The 24302-nt window shown below is 44.3% G+C and overlaps 1 protein-coding gene across 8 annotated transcripts in view; it reads right to left on the bottom strand.

The window, feature by feature from the left end:
* SIRT6 (sirtuin 6) overlaps window positions 1-24302 on the bottom strand; it is a 247455-nt gene that overhangs the window by 159841 nt on the left and 63312 nt on the right. For 5 of the 8 annotated variants that reach the window (XM_077475719.1, XM_077475724.1, XM_077475716.1 and 2 more), the window contains 2 exons: window positions 14822-15019; window positions 14684-14743 (listed from right to left, as the gene is read on the bottom strand). In XM_077475719.1, coding sequence (XP_077331845.1) covers window positions 14684-14743; window positions 14822-15019 — 258 coding nt within the window. The remainder of the gene's footprint in view (window positions 1-14683; window positions 14744-14821; window positions 15020-24302) is intronic. The other 3 variants (XM_077475722.1, XM_077475717.1, XM_077475723.1) reach the window with 1 other exon arrangement.

Genomic DNA, 24302 nt, shown 5'->3' with positions numbered 1-24302 from the left:
TTCCACATTTTCACAGCTTACTGTGAAGAAACCTTTCCTTATTTGGAGATTAAATCTCTTTTCCTCTAGACGTAAAGAGTGCCCCCTTGTCCCCTTTGTTGACTGTACAGTGAATAATTCGACACCAAGTTCACTATATGGACCCCTTATATATTTGTACATGTTGATCATATCCCCCCTTAATCTCCTCTTATCAAGAGTGAATAAATTCAGTTCCTCTAATCTTTCCCCATAGTGGAGTTCCTCCATGCCTCTTATCAGTTTGGTTGCCCTTCTCTGAACTTTCTCCAGTTCCCCGATATCTTTTTTCAGAACTGGTGCCCAAAACTGAACTGCTTATTCCAGATGAGGTCTTACTAATGATTTGAACAGGGGCAAAATGATATCTCTCTCTCTGGAGTCCATACCTCTCTTAATACAGGAAAGGACTTTGCTCGCTTTGGAAACCGCAGCTTGGCATTGCATGCTATTATTGAGCTTATGATCTACCAAAGCCCCCAGACCCTTCTCCATTTTTTTTTCTAAATCCCGAACTTCTCTTTTAACTGTATCAAAGCAACAGTAAGAAAAAATACCCTTTGTGTAGAATTCCTCCCCAAAAAGAGTAGTGCACATCCTAACTGTCTACGAACTCTTGTTCCACCGAATAGCAATATACTGTATCTACAGTGTGACATCTTTAAAAGGCACTGTTGACTCTGAAGCCTAGTGCCAAGAAATTTGGGGATGTCACTTCTGTGTTATTCATCCTGAGTGTTTGCTGCAGAGAAAGCTGTTAATGATGATCATCAGTGCATGAATTTCATCTCCTGCAGCTTCTGTATAATCCCACCATCAGTCATCAGATAACCAATTTTTCAAGTGGGCAACGCTAACATGAGGAAGCAAAACCAGACTTCTCCACCATGATGGCTTTCTCCACAGAGACAACATGAAAAATAGCATGGCAACGCCTTCACAGTACCAGTCATCTGTAATAATTTTGTGCACACAAAATCTAGATTACCAAAAGATGACTTTTAGACCAGCTTACTCATTTTAACCCGTTCCCATCCTGGCCAAGTCTGACATTTCTCTCCTATATGTAAAAAGAAGTGTTTTTTGCTAGAAAACTACTCAGAACCCCCAAACATATATATTTTTTAGCAGAGATACTAGAGAACAAAGACACGGTAAACAATGTTTGGAAAAAATTTGAAGGCAAAAAACACAATATATAAACCAAATTTTTGGGTAAAATATAAAAGATGATGTAAATAAATACCCAACATGCTTAAAAATTGTGTACGCGAGAGGCGTATTCGCGAATCGGACCAGTCACATCTGAGCGAAGCTCCGGCACAGCGAGAACACGAACACCACCCCCGGGGCCATTACACACCCAGAACCAGCCCAAAAAGTACCAGCACCCCCAGGGGAAAGTCCGTTGCATGCCGTCCACCAGGTCCCGTCGTGGGAAACTGACGCAAAGGTCTCTCATGAGCCATCTTCTCAGGGCCCACGAGATGGCGGGGAAATCCCAAGATGGTGTCGACCCCCAGCACACTCCAGCTCGTGCAGGCACTCCAGCGGTCTCTCCTGCCTATTCATCTGGCGAAAGTGAGTACCCCCCTGCAGCTTACTAAGGCAGACTTAGATGACAGCCTCACCGATATGTATGCAAGATTGCTGAGAAGTTTCAGACAGAACTGCACAAATCTACCAGCACCTTGCAACAGGAGATAGCTGTTTTAGGAGGCAGAACAGACCTTCTTGAGACTAAGCATGATGAGCTGCAGCTGGCATACACAGATCTCCGCAGAGACCATGAGGCACTTACAGACTATCTCAGCTCCAGGACCATTTAGAGGACTTGGACAACAGAAACAGACGGAACAATCTGCGTATCAGAGGGGTCCCCGAGGTGGTCACTGATTTAACCCCAGCCATCTACAAGTTTTTCCAGTCCCTGCTACCAGCAACCCCAGAGGCTGCGTTTGCATGTGATAGACTCCATAGGGCCCTTCGCCCCAAACCCCCGGAAGACAAACCTCCCAGAGACATTATTCTTTGCCTTAAAGACTACCTGATAAAGGAGGAAATTCTTAGGGCCTCCCGCAACACACCCAACATCACTTTGGATGGAGAGAAAATCCAGATCTACCCAGATATCTCCCCGGACACACTGGATAAAAGACGCAAATTAAAAGGAGATCACCATGCCACTTCAGGAAGCCAGAATACGGTATAGAGATGGGGGTTTCTCTTTAAGCTCCAAGTTATCCACAACGGCTCTACGTTCACGGTGTTGAATCTGCAAGAGGGTAAGGAGCTCCTGGTTAAGCTGGGTCTGATGGCTAAGGAAGATCTCCCGAGAATACCCTCCACCCCCCGCACTTCCGCTATCTGGGCTACTACTCCTCCGCAGAGGGACCATAGACGGCAGAGACAGGAACTCAGGGGCCGCCAACACTGATCCCTGGCTTGACTTTCCCTATTTTGAGCCTGATGGACCGTGCTCACTGCAGGCCCCAGTCTACTAATTGATAACCGTGGCCTCTCCTAGGTAAGTATGGGGCCCCCCTGTGAGTCGGACTCTTGCGGTAGCCTGGCCTCCCTGCCCCCGAGACGGTCATCTCGCCCTGTAGCACCTGTTAATCACTTTACAGTTCCCCGCTGTGCTGTAGCACAGTAGCTCCCCGTTTGGTTATTCCCCCGCTCTTACTGAAAGTCACCCCAGCAGATGGTGAGAGGCAAGGAGAGCTCTGGTCTTGGGAGCCCCAAGAGACAGACTTCTATTTTTCTGCTTTTTTTGTGGCCTTTGTTTTCATTTTCCCTCAGTTTTGTTTTATACTTTTATTCGTGGCCTCCTCTCTCATCCGGTATCGGGTACTCAAGAGTGTTGGACATTAGTGTCCTTCTAATCAGGTGGTGTTACCCCTGTTGGATCTCGGGTTACGCTTCGTTGTGAGGGTCTTTCCCCTCCTGACCCCAATGTTGGTTTTATGTTACTTGTTTATTACTTTTAAGTCTTTTTTTTAAGGGCTACGGGTTTACTTACAAATGTTTGACCACCCTTGCTGGGCTTTATGTGATGAGGTTGTGTGCACTGTATATGCTGTTTGATTTTGTACATGGGGACTCCCTCCCCCTCAGGTGTACCCTGACTTCCACACCCCTTCAGGGTCCAGAACTCGGGGGCTGCACTTCCCGAGACTGTCCCCCAGATCAGGTTTGCCCTCACTCCTACCCCCCGATTAAATGGGAGTTAGGATTATATCCCACAATGTCCGTGGGTTTAACTCACCCCACAAACGTAAAAAAGCTTTCCAGAACTACAAGCGCCTGCGGGCAGATATCATTTTTCTTATAAGAAATCCATTTCTCCAAAAAAAATCACCCCAATTACTTTGATAGGGTCTTTGGCTCGGGGCACTTTACCACATTTGGGTCCAAGTCTCGGGGAGTGGCGATTTTTGTGAAGAATGGTCTATCTCTGGATATCCAGAATGTTTACAAAGACCCAGCAAGTAGATATATCATTCTTCAAGGTTCTCTACAAGGTAAACTGATGACTCTGGCTAATGTCTATGCCCCCAATGACTCACAGGCATCCTTTTTCAGAACCTTTTTTCAAACTTTAGACAAATACAGCTCTCCCCATATTATCTTTGCTGGAGACTTTAATTTGATGGCACACTCGTCACTGGATAGGAGTAAGCCAGGTGCGACCACTAATGCCTTCCCCAAATCTCTAAAATGCAGCCTACATTTGTATACTTTGGTAGACGCGTGGAGGGCCCACAATATTGGGACAAGGGAATATACATTTTATTCCCACCCCCACGACAGTTCCTCTAGACTGGATTACCTACTTTGCTCCCCTATCCTCTTGGATAACTCCACCTCTGCTGCCATTCATTCCTGTCCTTGGTCGGACCACCAGATGGTCTCCCTAGTTGTATCCCATATTGGTTTAAATCCTTCAGAGGATGGTTGGAGACTGAATGAGGCTCTCCTATCGGATCCAGCAGCACTCCCCCTCATCACTAAACATATTGAAGAATATTTTACCATCAATAAAACTGATATCTCCCCAGCCACACTTTGGGCGGCTCACAAAGTGGTAATACGTGGACACCTGACTCAATTGGCTGTGGAAAGAAAGAAACAACGCCTCATAGACATAATTAGACCTACCACGGACCTCAACAAGCTATATCATCGCCACTCTCAGACCCACTCCCCAGACATACTCAAACAAATCAGTACCCTTAGGCTTGACCTAGATAAGATTCTATAAGACCGGACGGAGAAGGCATTGCGTGGTCTAGGGCCAAGTTCCTCCTCCACAGCAACTCTGCCTCGGCGATGTTCGCAAGAAAGCTCAACCATTCCCTCCAACCCTCTCATTCTTACAAACTTAGGAATAACGATGGCAACGTGGTCTCTCACCCTCCGGAAATCCTTAAAATCTTCACGAAATTCTATTCAGACTTACTCTCCCCCCCGACCTTCCCCCCAGACCCAGCCCTCGGCACCTGGCTGAGTGATCTACCCCTTCCCACTCTCACGCCTGAGCAAATCCAGCAACTGAATTCCCCATGCTCGGACCTCGAGATTATTAGAGTTGTCCGGTCCCTGAAACCCTCCAAGACCCTGGGGCCAGATGGTTATTCCGCTCCTTATTTAAAAAAATTCCTGGGCACCCTGATCCCGCACTTACAATCATTATTCAACTTTGTCCTCAAAGGTAATAAATTCCCGGACGACATGCTTTTGGCAAACATGTCCTTGATCCCGAAACCTAATAAAGACCACTTCCTCCCCCAGAACTACAGGCCGATCTCTGTTATTAATACAGACTTGAAGATCTTCGGCCGCATTTTAGCTGACTGACTGTCAAACATTATTACCTCCCTAGTTTCCCCTGACCAGACAGGATTTATCCCCTCCAGACAAATCACAGACAACATCAGACTCACGGCCAACATAATCCAAGACGCTGACCTACACTCCCGTAAGGTGCTCCTCCTGAGCCTAGATATTCACAAGGCCTTTGATAGTGTCCTATTGCCCTTTTTAGAACAAATATTAGCAACATTTGGTTTTTCAGGGGCCTTTGTCCATGGGTTCCGTGCATTATACCACCATCCCCGCACTAGAATTAGGCTTCTGGGCCGTAACCCAGATTACTTTACTTTGGGTAGGGGTACGAGGCAGGGCTGTCCCGTCACCTCTTTTTTTCGCCCTTGCCAACGAACCTCTCGCCCAAGCTATCCGCCTAGATAATATTAGGGGTTATACGAAGAGTGATCACGAATTTAAATTGAGCCTTTATGCGGACGATGTCCTTATATTCCTGCCAGACCCCATTGTCTATCCCAAACCTTATAACCACCCTTCGTAGGTTCAAAGTAATCTCCGGCCTAGGGGTTAACCTCTCAAAATGCTCAGCTCTCTCAATTAATTTCCCCCTTAGCACTAAGACCCTGATCCAAACCAATTTCGGCTTCCCCAGGATGGCCTGTTGCTACCCTATCTGTGAATTAAACTGGCCCCATCCCTCCAAACACTCTACTGTGCCAATTCCCCCCCCCCGCATTTATTCACCTCAGGCAGCTACTACATTCCTGGAGCTCCTTCCATATCACGTTCTTGGGCAGAATACAGGAGGTTAACATGTCTATACTTCCCAAACTTTTTTTTTTTAGAGCCCTTCCTAATTATGTACCCAAACAGACAATTGAACAACTACAGCGCAACGTGAACAAATTTATTTGGAGTCATTAAAAAAAACACGCCTGGGCAAACAGATGCTATACAGATCGCGACCCTTGGGTGGCCTGGGACTGCCTAATCTCTGGCTGTACTATGTTTCAGTTAGACTCCTGCAATTAGCCCAATGGCACACCTCCCCGCACAGTATACCCTGGCTCCGCTTTGAGCGGGCCTCTATTGCCCCTTTCTATCTCCCAGGCCTGTTATGGGCTAAATCTATCCGCCCTATATTTCTGCCCTGAATGCTGTGGTTTGTCAATCTCTGTACTTTGTGGTCCCTTTATAAACAAATTCTCCCTCCTCCCTTACCACCCTAAACTGGTGTCATTTTTGGGCGACCCTTCCTTTCCTGCAGCATTCTCCAGCCCCGATAGCTTCTCATTATGGGTAGCAGGGGGGTTGGTCACCCTGGACTCTTTATTGGTGGACAGGGTGATCTGCTCCTTCCTATCCTTAGAATCCTCCCACTCTCTCCCTAGATCTGAGTTTTATAAATACCTCCAAATTAGACATTTCTACGACACACACTACTCCAGGTACAAAGCAAACCCCTGTGCAACATTTGAAGATCTGTGTGGCCCCTCCTCCAGGGATAAGGGTACGATCTCCCTGTTATATGGCTATCTGGGTGGCCTGGGCCTACCTGCCAAATCCTCAGCTATACTACAATGGGAGCTAGAGACTGGCGAGGTGGCCTCCCCCGAGGAGTGGTCACTGCAAACCTCAAACATGCATAAATGCACTAAGTCTGTCGCGGTGAAGGAAACCGTGATGAAACTCCACACAAGATGGTATTATACCCCGGCTAAACTCCATAAATTTTTCCCCTTGGTCACGGAGAACTGCTTCAGAGGTTGCCCCGCTAGAGGTACACATTTACACATTTTTTGGAGTTGTCCCTCGCTGAGGGTCTTGTGGCAGCGGGTAACGGAGAGGGTGGCCGATATCACGGGGACTTCGCCCACCCTCACTTACCCGATGTGCCTATTCTTTGTGGAGATCCCAGGAGCAACTCCCCCCAAACAAAAACTTGCCCATACTTTATTTAGCGCAGTACATTGGGCTATTGCTCTGTTTTGGCGCACCCCAGGAGTCCCATGGAACCAAATCCTCAAACGCATGGCGGCCATTCAACTAATGGAAAGGGTGTTCCACACTATAATGGACACAATACCCACATACGAGCTGAAATGGAAATCCTGGCCTTTGAACAGCCCGCTCCCTTTCCCAGGGGTGGACCCCCCGCCTCAGGTTTCTCCTGTGCATGCACCTAGTTACAGATTTACCCGTAGCTCCCTTGGTATTCTGTTGTTGTGTTTTTGTTATTTTTGTTAAATTTGTTGTACTAGCCCATGGATGGCAGGTATCTGACTTTTCTTTTTTTTCTTTACGGGTGTAAGTCGAGTAGCGGGTAGCCTTACTCCTCAAGATTGGTGGAGATTTTCCTCTTCCTACCTCCCCCGCACTGGACTTCCACCTGACTGTCATCACTTCTCACACTGTATACTTGTGTTGATCCTACCAGTGTATGTGTTCCATGCTATTACTATTTATGCTGTACCTCTTATTGTACTGGCTGAATTTACAAAATATTTTACAGGTTACCAGTTTAGAAATACTAGCGCTAGAATTATTGCTCTCACTATAACATTTGCGGGGATCTCTTACATGTTTGGTGCAAACAACTTTTACATATGCAGGCATGACCTATGTATGCGTTTGCTTTTGCGTGCAAGTACGAGGGGACGGGTGCTTTAAAACAAAATTGTTTTTATTAATTGAATTTTATTATTTTTACACTTTCCCTTTATTTTTATTTTATTTTTTATGATCACTTATTTCACAAGAAATGTAAACATCCCTTGTGACAGAAATAAGGCATGACAGGTCCTCTTTATGGAGACACCTGGGGTCTATAAGACAATAGAAGATATCTTTATCCTGGAAAGCATAAGAGGATTATAAAAAAAAAAAAAAAAAAAATAAAACCCAACACACTGATCTCGGCTTTCCAGGAAAAAAAAAATGCCATGATGTCACTTCAGAGGCAGAAGTGACATCATGGCATTGCTTCTCAGAGATGTCCAAGGACCATCCAATCCACTGCTGATTCTGTGGTAACCCGCCTCTGCTGCTGGATCAGATACTGGGCTCCCTGATCACATGGGAGAGACGGAGAGGTGCCGGTGGTAACATCCCCTCCAACTGCCTGTAAAAGCAATCCAGCAGCTAATCAGCTGCTAGGATCACTTTTACATAACAGGGAATTTCCGGCTGAAAAGAAAACTATCTGGATGATGCCTATAGCTATAAGCATCATCCAGTTTTCTAAACTTCAAGTCCAGGACATCATGCGACGTCCAACTGGCAGGAAGAGGTTAAAGGAAAAAGCATTACCACATTATTTCTCATTTCTACTGTTAAATGATTTGTTTAGAACAGGATTTTCAATCGGGGTGCTACTGCAAAATTATCCAGAGACATGTCAAGAAGTGCCACCCAGTGTGGAGTACGTGACCATCGGGGTAAACATTGCAGCAGTCAAACATAGGCAGTGTGAACAACAAGTGAACATCAAGTTCTCCTACAAACTGGGGAAAAGGTCGGCGGAGAGGCATGAAATCATGGTGTAAGTGTACAGGATAGAATACCATGAGTAGAAAATGTGTTTATGACTGGTTCAAACTCTTTCACGACGGGAAGGAAACAACTGAGGATGAGCCACGTTCAGGTCGCCTTGCGACAAGCAGAAACCCAGATATGATTGAGCGAGTGTGACAAATGCTGGCATGAGATCAGCAACCGGCTACAATTGATGGTGGAGGAATTGGGCATTAGCAAGGACACTGTGCGCACCATCAGAGAGATTTCATTGCCATGTGTGACCAGGATCCATCATGACAGGTTCAGGTTTAGAGACATTTCAAGCGCCAAATGCTTCTAAATACGGCTAAACACAGTAACTCGCGTTGATGCACGTTTTGCTTACAGGCGTTTTTCATTTTTGGCTATTTTGGGAAAAAAATATATCTATATTTTTTCAAATGCTTATAAAATGCAAACGTGGCAATACACGGCTAAACGCGGCATGTAAACGTGGCAATACACGGCTAAACGCGGCATGTAAACATGGCAATACACGGCTAAACGCGGCATGTAAACGTGGCAAAACTGACGTTTTAAACGTGGGTTAGTATCTCAAGTTAAATCGTTCAGGAGAGGTTGTAAAAACGTCCCGTGTACATTAAGCCTAAAGGAACTGAATTTATTCTCTCTCAAGAAAAGGAAATTGGGGGGGGGGGGGGGGGGGTATGATCACCATGTACAAATACATAAGGGGTCCTTATAGTGAAATTGGTTTTGAGTTATTCACTTTAATGTCCTCACATAGGACAAGAGGGCACTCTACATCTAGAGGAAAAGAGATTTATTCTCCAAATACTGAAAGGTTTCTTCACAGTAAGAGCTGTAAAAATGTGGACTAGACTTCCTCCAGAAATTGGGTTCTGGCCAGCTCAGTAGATAGTTTTAAAACGAAGGACTGAATTATTTTCCAAAGTAGGTAAAGTTGATCCAGGGAATATCCGATTGTGCTTCTCTGGGGACCAGGAAGGATTTTTTTCCCTTGCTGTAGCAAACTGGATCATGCTTTGCTGGGTTTTTGCCTTCCTCTGGATCAACTATGGGTATAGGATTGTGTATATGGGATTGTATGGTATTTTTTATTTTTTTGTTATTGGTTGAACTAGATGAAGAGCGTCATGAAAGGCAGACGTGGTGCCAATCCAAGAATGTGCAACTGGGGTTCTGTGATCAATTCCTAAAGAGGCCTTTGCTGATAGTTTCCAGAAGCTTTATGAACATTGCCAAAAGTGTGTTGTGAAAGATGGCGATTTTTTTTTAAGGCTAATAAAGATAATTTGTTTGTATTTTCTCTTTTGTTTGTTTTCTGATACCATTCCCCAAACTTTTTAGACATTCCTCGGATAGTCCATTACAGTCATATCATGAAAGGGTTACACTTTTAACTTTGTGTACAGAAGGGAGGGAAAGAGTTCACCCCACTCCTCTGCCTGGCTCTTTCTGACATATCGCTAGGAAGATGTCGGGGTTTAGCGATCAATCTCCCAAAAATAATTGTTGGCGTCTCAAGTAGTACGCTTGAAAAATTACAATTGCCGATAGGCAAGGAGTGTTGCGTTCTGCCAAAGCTAAAACATTATTCACCTCTTTTTGGGCTGTATGACTTCTTGTGCCTCCCCTGGTGATCTATGCAAGCCACCAGCATGGCCTTGTCAGACTGAATCTTGTCAGGACAGTCCCGAAGTCTGACTGCCAAGATTCTAGGGCCACACATACTGCCTGAAACTTCCAAAAAAGTTAATAGGCAAGGTCCTCTAACCTTGACAATCACCCCTGGACAGAATCTTTTTCTAGGGCTGCTCCCACCCTAGAAAGCTGGTATCTGTTAACACCTTCCAGGATAAAGGTTTTCCCTTTTGCTGTATAGCACCAATTTAGGCTCTGACCTATGTCGGGAGCCAAGCGTATTGGAAACAAGGCCTGAATCTTCTTTATTCCAGACCGACCAGATGGTGTCTTGAAGCAGTCTTTGAGTAAAACTGCGCTTAAGGGATGACCTTGAAGGAGGCCACCATTTCCCCTAAATATCTCCTGCACAGCCAAATGAAAGAATTTTCCTTTGTTCTGATAAGTTGAATTAATCCTACAATGCAACTGATTCTTGTCTGGGGTAAGAATACCTTCTTCTGTATGGTATCTATTACCAGCCCCCCGAGTTCCGTAATCTCCTTAAAGGCTTTGAGGAGAATTTTCCTAGGTTGAGAATCCAACCTAGAGATTTCAGATATTTACGGCTGAGATCAAACTATGGCTTTAGACCTGAGACTGAATGATCTATTAAAAGTAGTTCTTCTAACAGGCTAGGACCGCTATGCCTTGAGCCCTTAACCTGGCTAAAGGAGGTGCCAGAATCTTTCAGAACATTGTGGTGCTGTGGCTAAACTGAAAAAAAATAACTTTATATTCCAAACCGCAGAAATTTCTGGCACATGGAGATATGCAACTCCCCTCCTTGCAGGATGGACACAGCTGATGGAATTATGAAAAGATTGGATGTTCAAGTGCCGATTCAGATCTTCGAGATCTAGAATGGGTCTCAACTCTGTTTGGATCTGGAACCTTAAAAGGTTTTAGCCAAAACCCCCTGTTCCACTAAGGGAACCTCTGATATCACCGACTGGGATAACAGCTGATGCAGAGGCCAGAAAGACCTTTCTTTTTATTTTTCTGGATCCTTAGGAACGTTCTCTGAGGAGACAGAAACTCTTGCATAAAGACTGCTGCATCAGCAGCTCTAGGACCCCACAGGCAGCACCCAAACAGGGACCTGAACCCTGGACCCTCAGATCAAAGCGACTGAGCCATCTGGGCTCCTGGAACTCTAGTCGTAACCTAGAGAAAAAAATTGCAGAAATCCCTCCGCTCTTGACATTGTTCCTGCCAGACTTTGAGAATCGCAGGACCTTTCCCCTCACCCAAACGAGTGGGGATGCTCCTTCATGAGAAGGCTTTAGCATTCTGCTTTATGGGCTTTCTGCCCCCAAGATCCTGGCGCTGCCCTCGGGGACTCTCCTCTGCACCTGATGATTGAGACCATCGAGCCTGCCTAAAGATGCCCCAGGCACAGGAGAAGCAGCACGATTAAAGGAGACATTTTTAACCTTCCTTTTAGTGGTAAAGAGCTTTACACCTTTTGGATGTACTTATCCACTCTAAATAGCTGTACCCGAGGAAGGGACACAAACTGGCTACCGGTAAGAGTTTTCACATGGTGCTTCGGCTGATCAATATTTCAGCCACAAAACTCTGCGAGAATGCACTAGTCCAAGTATAGGCCATAAGGCTTTAAACGATAAGAGTTTTTCATAGCATCTGTGAGACACAGTGCGTCAGATAGACCAGCCCACTGCCGGGACTGCTGATCAGGCAGAATTTTAGGTATCTCATACCCGTTCCTTAACCCTTAGAAGTCCACATTTTTCAATGAATTAGCATGACTCACAATGTGCTCCAGTAAAATAGCGGCGCAGACGTTAAAGGGTTAATGGGCTGAGATACACCAATTGCAGCAAGAATTGCAAACGACATCTTTTCTTTAAAAGGAAGTTCCAACCGTAATTTGATGGATCCTTTAACATCAGTGCATAATTCACTGGACATGTGAGACTCTGCTCAGTGAGGTGATTGCAGCATCAACTGCTGGAACCCCCCATTTCTTCATATAAATGTTCCCATTCAGAATATATAAGCTATGCCTGAATAGGAAAAAACATCCCTGGGTGGGGGAGGTTCAAAATGAACCTTATTAGAGATAAATACCTCAAGAGCCTGTGCTGCAGGCAACAAAAGGGTTAAGTATGTAGACAAACACCTGACTTGTGAGGCTACTCCCTACCTGTTGGGATCCTCTGAAGAGGAAAGATAAGTATCTTCCAATAATTGGGAAGATCTACCTGATCCCCAGCCTCCTGCAGCTCAACAAAAGGCCCCTGGGGACTAGATGGGAATCTGCTATGTTTAGTCCTATTATGGAGAAACATCATAGCAATAATCTTTTAAATGGTAGAAGAAAAAAACAAAAACACGTTTGTATGATATATACAGGGACAGAAGTGTTCTACCCTTGACGGCTCATCTGACTAGCCGTATACCTCTCAGGGGAGGATGACATTCTTTTGGAAGGGTTTTTAGCTTGTTCTATACCATTAACCCCTTAGAACCCTTAAAGGAGTTCCCGGTCCCTTTGCCACTCATAGCTTACAGCACAAAGCAGAGGCACTACCAGCAAAAGAATGTAAAACTTGCTAGGCTATAACACAGTACAATAACTGCTATTAATCCTAGCTAAAACAGTACAATGTTGTCAAAAGGGAAATGCCTGTATCACAAAATCTGACCAGCCAATCTCTCTGCTCTGTCCCTCCACTGCCAGGCAGCAGCTTCTCTCACAGTGCATAAAACACTTCCTGCACGTGTGGCCGGCGTCTGACACCGCTATCCACACGCCCCCCCGCGCAGAATACGGGCCCCCCCTTCCTTTTTCAAAAGGGAGCCAGGAAAAGATCAGAACACCCTTTCTCTTACCAGAGGGTCTGAGCCGGCTTGGAGAGGAGAGTGAAAGCTTCTGCTGTTTCCAGCGTCAGAATGGTGAGTGCTCAATACAGCCGCCAGTGGTGACACATAGACATGACAAGACAATACATAGAAGGAGAGATTCTCCCCTATCTTATACTCGCAGCAGGGTTTTATCAGAGATTAAAAAAAACAAAAAAAAAAAAAAAAAACATTCGCCCTTCACGGTAGGCTCCGAGACCTTAAAGGAAATCCTCAGGAACTGGGGAACTCTTAGGTTAACCCACAATCCTGGACCTGCGACAGGACCCTGCCAGTAAACTTTTATTGGCCTCACTACCAAAAAGTACTGGATCCCAGGGCCCAGCTCTCAAAGAGAAGCATTCGCAAGCAAATCCTAGTTACTTCGGATTACGAGACCCAGGTACCATTCATTTAGCCCATTACAAGACATCAGCACGGATCAGGTCAGGGTGGCTGGCTCTCAAAGGATTACTGCCCGTGGAACTCAGCACAACACATCCTTACTCGTGCCCAACACCTTAGACACTGGTGAAAAAACTGAGGACTCCCAGCAATGGGAGGGGTTATATGAGTTAAGTACGCGCCTTAAGGGGCATGCCAGGGTCCAATATAACCCATATAGTTATTACTATGGCTCTGTGTCCCCTGATGTAAGAAAAGAAACACTGGTTTAGAATACTACGGTCTTAAATTAAATCTTTCACTCACCAATAGGAAATAATGATATAGAGGCTCATGTTAATTGGTCACTAGCTAGAAGAAAGGCTCAATTCTTTGCAAAAGGAAAAAAAGGGCAACTAGCTAACTGGTTGATTGAAAGGCATGACTGTTTATGTTAAAATGGCAAGAATAATGCAATATCAAAGACAATGAAACAATTAAAAAAAAAAAAAAATTATATAATATATATATATATATATATATATATATATATATATATATATATATATATATATATATATATATATATATATATATATATATATATATATATATATATATATATATATAAAAATCACTGGGCAACTAAATTACCCAATTTGCAGGCAGCAGCAGGTAACTGTGGCATTTCAATTTTGCAACATTGCCATCTTAACCCATGAAGTCTTGTCATCCAGGGCCGTCTAATATTGATTGGATCCTGGGCAAATGTTTTCTTGGGCCCCCCCCCCCCCATACAGTTTTGCTCTCCACCGGCTCTGAGACATACAATAAATAGCAGCTAGACTTAAAATCAGTTTACTGTATCAGATCAGGAAGCGATTGTGATTGGTTGCCAGAGGTTACAGTTTATGATTACTATTCACACATGAATGCTGCTGCTATTTGCATATGAATGATGATTATTTACATGTCTGCAGGTGAGTCATCTGTACACAATAGGGCAGAGCTGGGCAGCTTTAGTAGCAGCACTTCACACTGATATCAGGACACAGCAAGGGACTAAAGCTTCAAGGGACAAGGGAATTTAAACTGGGATAGTTGGCAAGTATGAGGCAGCTGCTTTGGGCTCCACAACGACAGGGCCCAGGGCAGCTGCCCCTTTTGACCTGCCTTAAAGACTGCCCGGTTGTCATCCATTCTGCTAGATTTAGCAAGAAAAGAGCAGTGATTTGCAGTGGAAGGAAAGTAAGGCAGGGAAAGTTAAATGGGGTCATATTGCTTGGATGTACTGCCTACATATCTTGGTTATATAGCATATGTCCACTTTAAAACAAAACAAAACAAAACAAAACATACTTACTTGCCACATTTGGTGCACTCCTCAACAAACATGTTTCCATGAAGTTCTGCAAGCTGTTCCCTGCAAATGAAAGACTAGTTAGTAATGATGTCTCCATAATTTAAAGACACAGAACAAAACCATTGTAACAGGGCATACCTGGGAAATCCAGACCTTAAATGCAGACCATCCACATTTTGACTGATCAAAAACTTCAAGATACCAACTCTCTGTAGTTGTAGAAGTGCCATGTGTGCTATAGAGGGACTGGCATTTTCAAATGTTGTATCAAATTTCGGATTTAGACCTTTCCCTTCCAAAGTCCACACACCATTGGGGCCCCTTTTAGAAATATAACTGTGACACATCAGACTTCTTGCATTAAAATACAAAAGATTTACATTTTATACTTCAGATTTTTCTTGTTACAGTAATACCTTGGATTGCGAGCATAATTCATTCCAGAAACGTGCTTGTAATCCAAAAGTAGTCATGTATTAAAGCAAAATTTCCCCATAAGAAATACTGGAAACTCAGATTCATTCCAAAACCATTTATGCATATAAAAATGATTACAGCAATACAAAACACAGTACAGTATAAAGTGTATACAGTACATGGCCAGAGGTCCAGGGCAATACGAGCAGTAGAACGATCAGTTTAAATATAAAAAAAAAAGTGAAATTACACTTACAATGTTAAAAACAATAACCTGCGTTAAGGAGACTGGTGCTCATCCATGTAAAGCCGCTGGTGTATCCTGTAAAGCCACTGGTGTATAAACTACTGTATGAGGTTTGGGGGCAGTGGTGGCTCCCAGCGCTTCCTGGGGAACTCTGAGACACTCGGGAACTGTTGACACTTCCAGGTGCTCCGAACGCATGTTACGCACGTCCCACCCAACTGAGAGTGTCCGAGTTCTCCAGGAAGCTACTAGTGACCCCGGACCTCTGGGGACATACCAGTACTGTATACACACCAGTGGCTTTACATGGATATGCACCAGACTCCATAATGTGGGATATACATTGCGAGTGTAAGTCTCCCTTTTTTTTTTACATTAAAACTGTGAAACTAAGCCTTCTACTGCTCGTCTTGCAAGGCAGCACTAGCATATCAAGTTACAATTAAAAAAAAAAAAAAACGCTGCTCTTCTTGCAAAATGCTTGTATACCAAGTTACTCACAAACCAAGGTATTACAGTAAATACTTTGTAGAATGAGAAATAAAATGTACCTCCAAGCACAAACAAACCTTTAGTCTTACTGATAGATAACTAGATTTCCAGGAAACTTCACAGCACCTGAGAGAAAGCCAGCCACAAGCAGGACAACCCTCCATAATACGGTCTTTAAATGGTGGTCGCAGGGCTGGTACAAGGGGTGGGTGGGAGGAGTGCGGGAGGGGGCGCTGGGTCACCAGCAGCAGAATGCAGAGGAATCTGGGCAGAAAATATTTAGGTTGTGGTTCCACTCAATGCTACAGTCTGCCCAAAAAGTGGACTGAGGGTGCACCCATACATACTGCTTGTCTCCTCTCTACAACCACATCCTGGCACAGAGGGAAAATAAATTCACTCTCCCGGCTTGATTTCTCATGGCTGGCTGGATCGGGCTGCGACACAGAGCTCTTCTACAGGTGGGCAGAGCAAGAAGACAACATAACAGTGCAGTCCCGATCATTGCTTCCCGCCCCCTGCATACATCACACAGCTCTCCCAACATGAAGATCTCACAGGATGGATGGCAGTTTTCTTCCATGTGAGTCCCCACTGCTCTGCCTTCCAAACTGTACCTGGCTGTGCTGTAAACCTGCCCTGTACTGTACTTTGCAGAGCAGGTTTACAAAAAGAGAAGAACAATTCTTATATATGTTGGGAATATTCTGGGACCTTTCAGTTGTTCACGTTCTCTGCTGATCCATCTAGTACTTGTATATGGGGAGGGGATACAGTGCTTAACTAACACCCCCCTGCTGTCTCCTATCCTGAACACAGGATATGTCTCACTGTGTACTTACTAGATTATTTGCCTGAAATAAGCTGTGTGCAATGAAAAAAAAAAAAAAAAAAAAAAAATACCTGTCCCTATTAGCCCAGTCTCCTGTCAGTGTATTGAGCCCTCTCCTATGTGTCAGCCCCACATTCCCAGAAAAGATCTGAGGTGTTGGCATAGAGCTCTGTACATGTGCAGACTGGGGAAACATTATTTCACCAAGCAGCAAATGCCATAGATGTTGTTGGGAATCAGAGGCCCCCCGTGTGTCAGATGTCAGAGCCCCCCGTGTGTCAGATGTCAGAGCCCCCCCTTTGTGTAAGAGGGCCCTCCCTGTGTGTCAGTGTGTCCTCCTCATTCTCTTTCCCATGTTGACTTTAGACAGAAGAGCAGAAAGTATAGGAGTCCAGTGTGCCAAAGTGTGGAGAATGTGTGATCCTGTTTTCCATAGGGTAGTGAGTTTGGCTTCAACTTGTTAGTGTTGCTAAATCTACTAGTACATCTAACACTACCCTCCTTCCCAGACGGACTATGCTGCTATTGGCTGTGCCTTCTGTGCTCTTTTATCCAGACTGGGGGTATGCTAATACAGGACGTGTGCCACTGGCTGGCCAGATCACCAAGTGAAAACAGAGGGGAAAAGCCTAAAATAAAACTAATGCAGCTACCAGATCTAATGATTGTTAAGCTGCAATATATAACATCTTGGGTTTTATAGAAGTCTTCTGAACCCCATTTCCACAATCCTTAATAAGTTTTGAGCTCTGCGTCACTTGCTACTGAACCCTTGCACCGTTAATTAGGAGGGGGGGGGTGCAATTTGATATGTCCGCCCTGGGCACTGGGTGACCTTGTCCTGGCACTGGGTGGTCGACAAGATTGCTGGATGGTAGGGATGAGCCGCCAGCTCGGTTCGCACCAGAACTTTCGAATGGACCAAAAATTTGTGCGAACTTTAGAACCCCATTGAAGTCTATGGGACTAGAACGTTGCAAATAAGTGCTAATATGCAAGATATTGTCCTAAAAAGGGTTTGGGGACCTGGCTCCTGCCCCAGGGGACATGGGACAATGCCTAAAATGTTTTTAAAAACTGACGTTTTTTCGGGAGCACTGATTTTAATGACGATTAAAGTGAAAAAAAGTGAAATATTCCTTTAACCACTTGACCACTGGGCACTTAAACACCCTTAATAACCAGACCAATTTTCAGCTTTCGGTGCTCTCACATTTTGTATGACGATTATTCAGTCATGCAACACTGGACCTATATGAAATTTTTGTCCTTTTTTTCACACAAATGGAGCTTTCTTTTGGTGGTATTTAATCACCGCTCGTTTTTTTATTTTTTGTGCTATAAAAGAAAAAAATACAGAAAATTCTGTAAAAAATGAATTTTTCTGTTTCTGTTATAAAATTTAGCAGATTAGTAATTTTTTCTTCATAAAATTTTGGCCAAAATTTATACTACTACATATCTTTGGTAAAAATAAGTACAAATTGGTGGATATTATTTGGTCTTTGTGAAAGTTATAGAGTCCACAAGCTCTACGGCACAGTGGTGTAGTGGTTAGCACTCTCGCCTAGCAGTAAGAAGGGTCGTTGGTTCAAATCCCAACCACGACTCTACCTGCCTGGAGTTTGTATGTTCTCCCTGTGCCTGCGTGGGTTTCCTCCGGGTACTCCAGTTTCCTCCCACAAACCAAAGACATGCAGGTAGGTTAATTGGCTTCTGTCCAAAATTGGCCCTAGTATATGAATGGGGACCTTGGATTGTGGGCTCCTTGAGGGTAGGGACCAATGTGAGTGTGTAATGTACAGGGTAAGGGACAATTGTAGATGCTCAGGTTGAACTGGATGGACTGGTGTCTTTATTCAACCTTACTAACTATGAAACTATGAAGCTATGGTGCCAATATCTGAAAATTGATCACACCTGAAGTACTGACGACCTATTTCAATTCTTGAGACCCTAACCTGCCAGAAAAGTACAAATACCCCCCCCCCCAAATGACCCCTTTTTGGAAAGAAGACATTCCAAGGTATTTAGTAAGAGGCATGATGAGTTTTTTGAAGTTGTAATTTTTTCCCACAATTCTTTGCAATTGCAGTTTATTTATTATTACACCCCAAAACACATTCTGCTATTACTCCCGAGTACGGCGATACCACATGTGTGAGACTTTTACAAAGTGTGGCCACATACAGAGGCCCAACATGCAGGGAGCGCCATCAGGCGTTCTGGAGCACCAGGACAATTCTGACATTTCTCTCCTACATGTAAAAATCATCATTTATTTGCTAGAAAATTACACAGAATCCCAAAACATTATATATGTTTTTTTAGCAAACACCCTGGAGAATACAATGGCGGTCTTTGCAACTTTTTATCTCGCACGGTATTTGCGCAGCATTTTGAATGCGTTTTTTTTGGAAAAAAAACTGTTTTGTGCTTTAAAAAAAACAAAAAAAAAACAGTCAAGTTAGCCCAATTTTTGCATAATGTGAAAGATGAAGTTACGCTGAGTAAATAGATACCCAACATGTCACTCTTCAAAATTGCACACGCTCGTGAAATGGCGCTAAACGTCGCTACTTAAAAATCCCTATAGGCGACGATTAAATTTTTTTTACTGGTTATGTGTTTTGAGTTACAGAGGAGGTCTAGGGCTAGAATTATTGCTCTAGCTCTAACGTTCGCAGCGATACCTCACATGTACGTGCTTGCCTTCCAGCGGGTGGGGGGTCCGATCGGACCCCCTCCCGCTGGATGCGGCGGTCCATTTCGCTTCAGGAGCGATCCGGGATGAGGGGATGGCCGTTGGTTTCTGGCCATCCCCTCTCGATCGCTCCTGGCGAATGAGAAGCTTCCTCCCACTGTGTATAGTAAACACAGGCAGGGAGGAAGTGATGTCATTCTCCTCGGGGCGGTCTTTTTGACCAGACTACGAGGAGAAGTGAAAGTAAGTGTGCACCAATACTACACTAACACGTAGGCACACACAGGCACACAACCCCCCCCCCCCCCCCCGAGTCACAGTGTCACTGATTGCAGTGTTTATTTACTGATCACTGCATTCAGTGTCAGTTGTGACAGTAAAAACTGTCAGGGCAGTTAGTGTTAGGTCCAGGGTAGCCCCCCTACCACCCACCAATAAAGGTTTAACCCCCTGATTGCCCCTAGAGTTAACCCTTTCACCCCCTTTTGCCAGTGTCACTAAGCGATCATTTTTCTGATCGCTGCATTAGTGTCGCTAGGTAGCTAGTTATTTTTTTAGGTTCACCGCCAGGTTTTTATAGCGCTAGGTACCCCGATATACTACCCAATAATGGTTTTAACCCCCTGATTGCCCCTAGTTAACCCTTTCACCAGCGATCACAGTATAAGTGTCACTGGTGATGCTGGTTAGCCAGTTAGTTATTTAGGTCCCCTGTCAAGTTTTTATATAGCGCCAGGGACCCCCATATACTACCTAATAAAAATTTGAACCCCACATTGCCCCTAGTTAACCCTTTCACCAGTGATCACCGTATAAGTGTTACGGGTGACTTGCTTTTTATAGCATCAGGGCACCCACCATTACCCAATAAAGGTTTAACCCCCTGATCACCCGGCAGGTGATATCAATTTAGGTTTTAGGGTCAGGGTCTGCGTCGCCCCAGGCAGTGCTAGGTTAGTACCTGTAAAACGCATTGTTAGCAGGATCAGCCCAGATACCTGCTAGCACCTGCGTTTTGGCCCTCCGCCCAGCCCACCCAAGTGCAGTATCAATCGATTACTGTCACTTACAAAACACTAAACACATAACTGCAGCGATCGCAGAGTCAGGCCTGATTTAAATCCGGAAGGCAGTGCTTGGTTTTCAGGGTCCCGTACGTGGCTAGGCTCCCAAAAAGTCCCCCACATGTGGTATCCCCATACTCGGGAGAAGCAGCAGAATGTATTTTGGGATGCAATTTGACTTATGCCCATAGCATGTGTGAGCAATATATCATTTAGTGACAACTTTGTGCAAAAAAAAAAAAAAATTGTAATATTCCTGCAACTTGTGGCAAAATATAAAATATTTCATGGACTCAGCATGCCCCTCAGTAAATAGCTTGGGGTGTCTACTTTCCAAAATGGGGTCATTTGGGGGGGGGGGGTTTGTGCTATTTTGGCATTTTATGGCCTTCGAAACTGATAGGTAGTGAGGAGTGAAATCAAAAATTTGCACCCTTAGAAACCCTGAAGGCAGCGATTGGTTTTTGGGGTGCCGTACGCAGCTAGACTCCCAAAAAGTCCCACATATGTGGTATCCTCGTACTCAGGAGAAGCAGCAGAATATATTTTGGGGTGCAATTCCACATATAACTATGGCATGTGTGAGCAATATATCATTTAGTGCAGGGCTCGACAAAACCCGGGCGCCAGGTCGCATTGGCGACTAGAATTAGCGACTGGCGCCTGGGGCAGCACAGCTGGGGGTATCTTGTCTCCGTGGACCCCCCCAGCGTGATTGCGTCGGGCCGCGCCGCCGGCGGCCGGTAATTGAGCCCCCGGCTTTGAGGCCTTCTGTGATGCTAGCTATTCCCTTCTGTGATCCTATTCCTTCTGGAATCTGGCGCCCTCTTGTGGTGGCCGTTGGAATTACAACCATTAATGCTAATAGATCTCCTTCCATTTACTTAGAACACCTAAACATTACATACATATACACACATATATATATATATATATATATATATATATATATATATATATATATATATATATATACACACACACACACACACACACACACACACACACACACATACACACACACTTTTTTTTTCTTTTTTATTCTAACACCCTAGAGAGTAAAATGGTGGTTGTTGCAATAATGTCTGTCACACCATATTTGCACAGCGTACTTACAAGCGCACTTTTTTTGGGGAAAAAATAATTTATTTAATAAAAAAAAAATAAGACAACAGTAAAGTTAGCCCAATTTTTTTTTATATTGTGAAAGATAATGTTACGCCGAGTAAATTGATACCCAACATGTCATGCTTCAAAATTGCGCCCGCTCATGGAATGGCGACAAACTTTTACCCTTTAAAATCTCCATAGGCGACGTTTAAAAAAATTCTACAGGTTGCACGTTTTGAGTTACAGAGAAGGTCTAGGGCTAGAATTATTGCTCTTACTCTACCGATCGCAGCGATACCTCACATGTGTGGTTTGAACATTGCTTTCATATATGCGTTCGCTTCTGCACGCAAGCTTGGCGGGACAGGGCGCATTTAAAAAAAAATTTTTTCTTATTTTAACTTTTATTTTTATTTTTTTCCACTGTTCTTTTAAAAAAAAAAAAAGTGTGTCACTTTTATTCCTATTACAAGGAATGTAAAAATCCCTTGTAATAGAAAAAAGCATGACAGGTCCTCTTATATATGAGATCTGGGGTCAGAGAGACCTCACATCTCATATTTACACTAAACTGCAATTTAAAAAAAAATCGTCATTTGAAAAAAATAAAACAAATAAAATGTCCCTCTAATAGCTATGGGCAATGACTTGGAGACAGGTGAGGGGCTGGGGGGCTATCTTCCCCTCACTCGTCTCCATGTCAGGCCAGGGACAGGTCCAGATCGCTGTCACGGACTTGGCTCCTAACTTTTTTAGCTGGCTCCTAGATTCCAAGCAAATTTGTCAACCCCTGATTTAGTGACAACTTTTTGGAAACTTTTTTTTTTGTGTCATTATTCAATCACTTGGGACAAAAAAAAAAAAAAAAAAAAAAGATATTCAATGGGCTCAACATGCCCCTCAGCAATTTCCTTGGGGTGTCTACTTTCCAAAATGGGGTCATTTGGGGGGGGGGGGGTTTGTACTGCCCTGCCATTTTAGCACCTCACGAAATGAGATAGGCAGTCGTAAAATTAAAAGCTGTGTAAATTCCAGAAAATGTACTCTAGTTTGTAGACGCTATAACTTTTGCGGAAACCAATAAATATACGCTTATTGACATTTTTTTTTTTTACTAAAGACATGTGGCTGAATAAATTTTGCCCTAAATGTATGACTAAAATTGAGTTTATTTGATTTTTCTTATAACAAAAAGTAGAAAATATATTCTCAAAATTTTCGGTCTTTTTCCATTTATATCGCAAAAAATAAAAATCGCAGAGGCAATCAAATACAATTAAAAGAAAGCTCCATTTGTGGGAAGAAAAGGACGCAAATTTCGTTTGGGTACAACATTGCATGACCACGCAATTACCAGTTAAAGCAGCGCAGTGCAAAATTGTAAAAAGACCTCTGGTCCTTAGGCTGAAAATTGGTCCGGGGCTGAAGTGGTTAAGGGGAACACCATACCCATATTAAAAAAAAAGGAAAGGCGTGGGGCCCCCAGGCCCTATATACTCAGAGCAGGAGTATACAGTTGGTGCAAACAAGACAGGGACTGTGTTGGTTTGTTGTGTTAAGTAGAATCTGTTTGTAATTTTCAACTGGTACATTTTTAAAGTGTAGCGAAGGATTATCATTATTAGGGAAGGATTATCACCCCTGTATAATTTGTTTTGCCGTCCATCTTTTTTCATCTCACTTCCTGTTGTCTCCTTCCGTTTGCAAGTAGGAGACGTTTGAAAGCTGGATTATGAAAGTAGGGGCCTGCCCTACATGCTCTGCAGAAATGGCGGAACAAGGGGTTGGTGTTGCCACAACACTAAGCCCTCAAAGTGACTCTTGGTGGGCGCTGGAGCGCCCTGCTGTGAACGATTATATCAAGAATTGTAATTACATGCCATTGTTGAACAGTGGTAGAAAAATTGGGCCTTTGGTGGTTGTGGTGGTGGTGCTGGTGCCACAACATTATAAGTCCTCACAGTTACTCACTCTGTGGGCACAGAAACTGGCCCTGCTGTGAAATATTATATCAAGAACTGTAATTACATGCCCCTGTTAGACATTGCAACCTCTCCCAGATACTCTAGTTGGAGCGCAGGAATGAGCCCTGCTTCAAAGCATTGCATCAAAAATTTTAAATTTCACGCCCCTGTTAAACAGGGCCTGAAGGGGGGCGCATGCGCGAGGTTCTACATGGAGGACGTGTTCCACTAGAGCTCCGCACTCCCCGCCGCAACATCGGGCATCTACGATGGATCTGATCCACCCTGCAACCCCATTGTTTCACCCCATCACCTCCGGAACGTGTGCAGATTCCTCCGTTATGGTCCTGACGAACCACCGAGGCAGGAACAAGCCTAAAGCGATCAAGGAGGCCCTGGCCCACGCCTCGTCCAAGATGGCGGCGAAAGCTCTCGCTATACAGCGCACCACTTCTCACGCTTCAGGAGCAGGCAGCCCTCCGTGATGAGAATTCCACCCTTCTCTCACGTTTAGAGGTCGCGGAAAATTGCTCCTGTAGATCCTGCGTTTGCGAGGCATACCAGAAACGGTTGATGATCTACAATCCTTTACCACGGCCCTCTTCCAGGAACTATCCCCCTCTATACCGATCGAGCGCCTGGAATTTGACAGGATTCATAGGGCCCTTACCCGACGTCAACAAGATGGACCCCCACGTGATATCATCATTAACCACTTCAATACAGGGCACTTTCGCCCCCTTCCTTCCCAGCCCAATTTTCAGCTTTCAGCGCTCTAGCGCTTTCAGT

The sequence above is a fragment of the Lithobates pipiens genome, unplaced genomic scaffold (genome assembly GCF_037356315.1).
Source record: "Lithobates pipiens isolate NorthernLeopardFrog02 unplaced genomic scaffold, aLitPip1_a1.2 Scaffold_13, whole genome shotgun sequence".
NCBI classification, from domain to species: domain Eukaryota; kingdom Metazoa; phylum Chordata; class Amphibia; order Anura; family Ranidae; genus Lithobates; species Lithobates pipiens.
The sequence above is the reverse complement of the archived record's forward strand: the minus strand, read 5'-3'. Positions and strand labels throughout refer to the sequence as shown.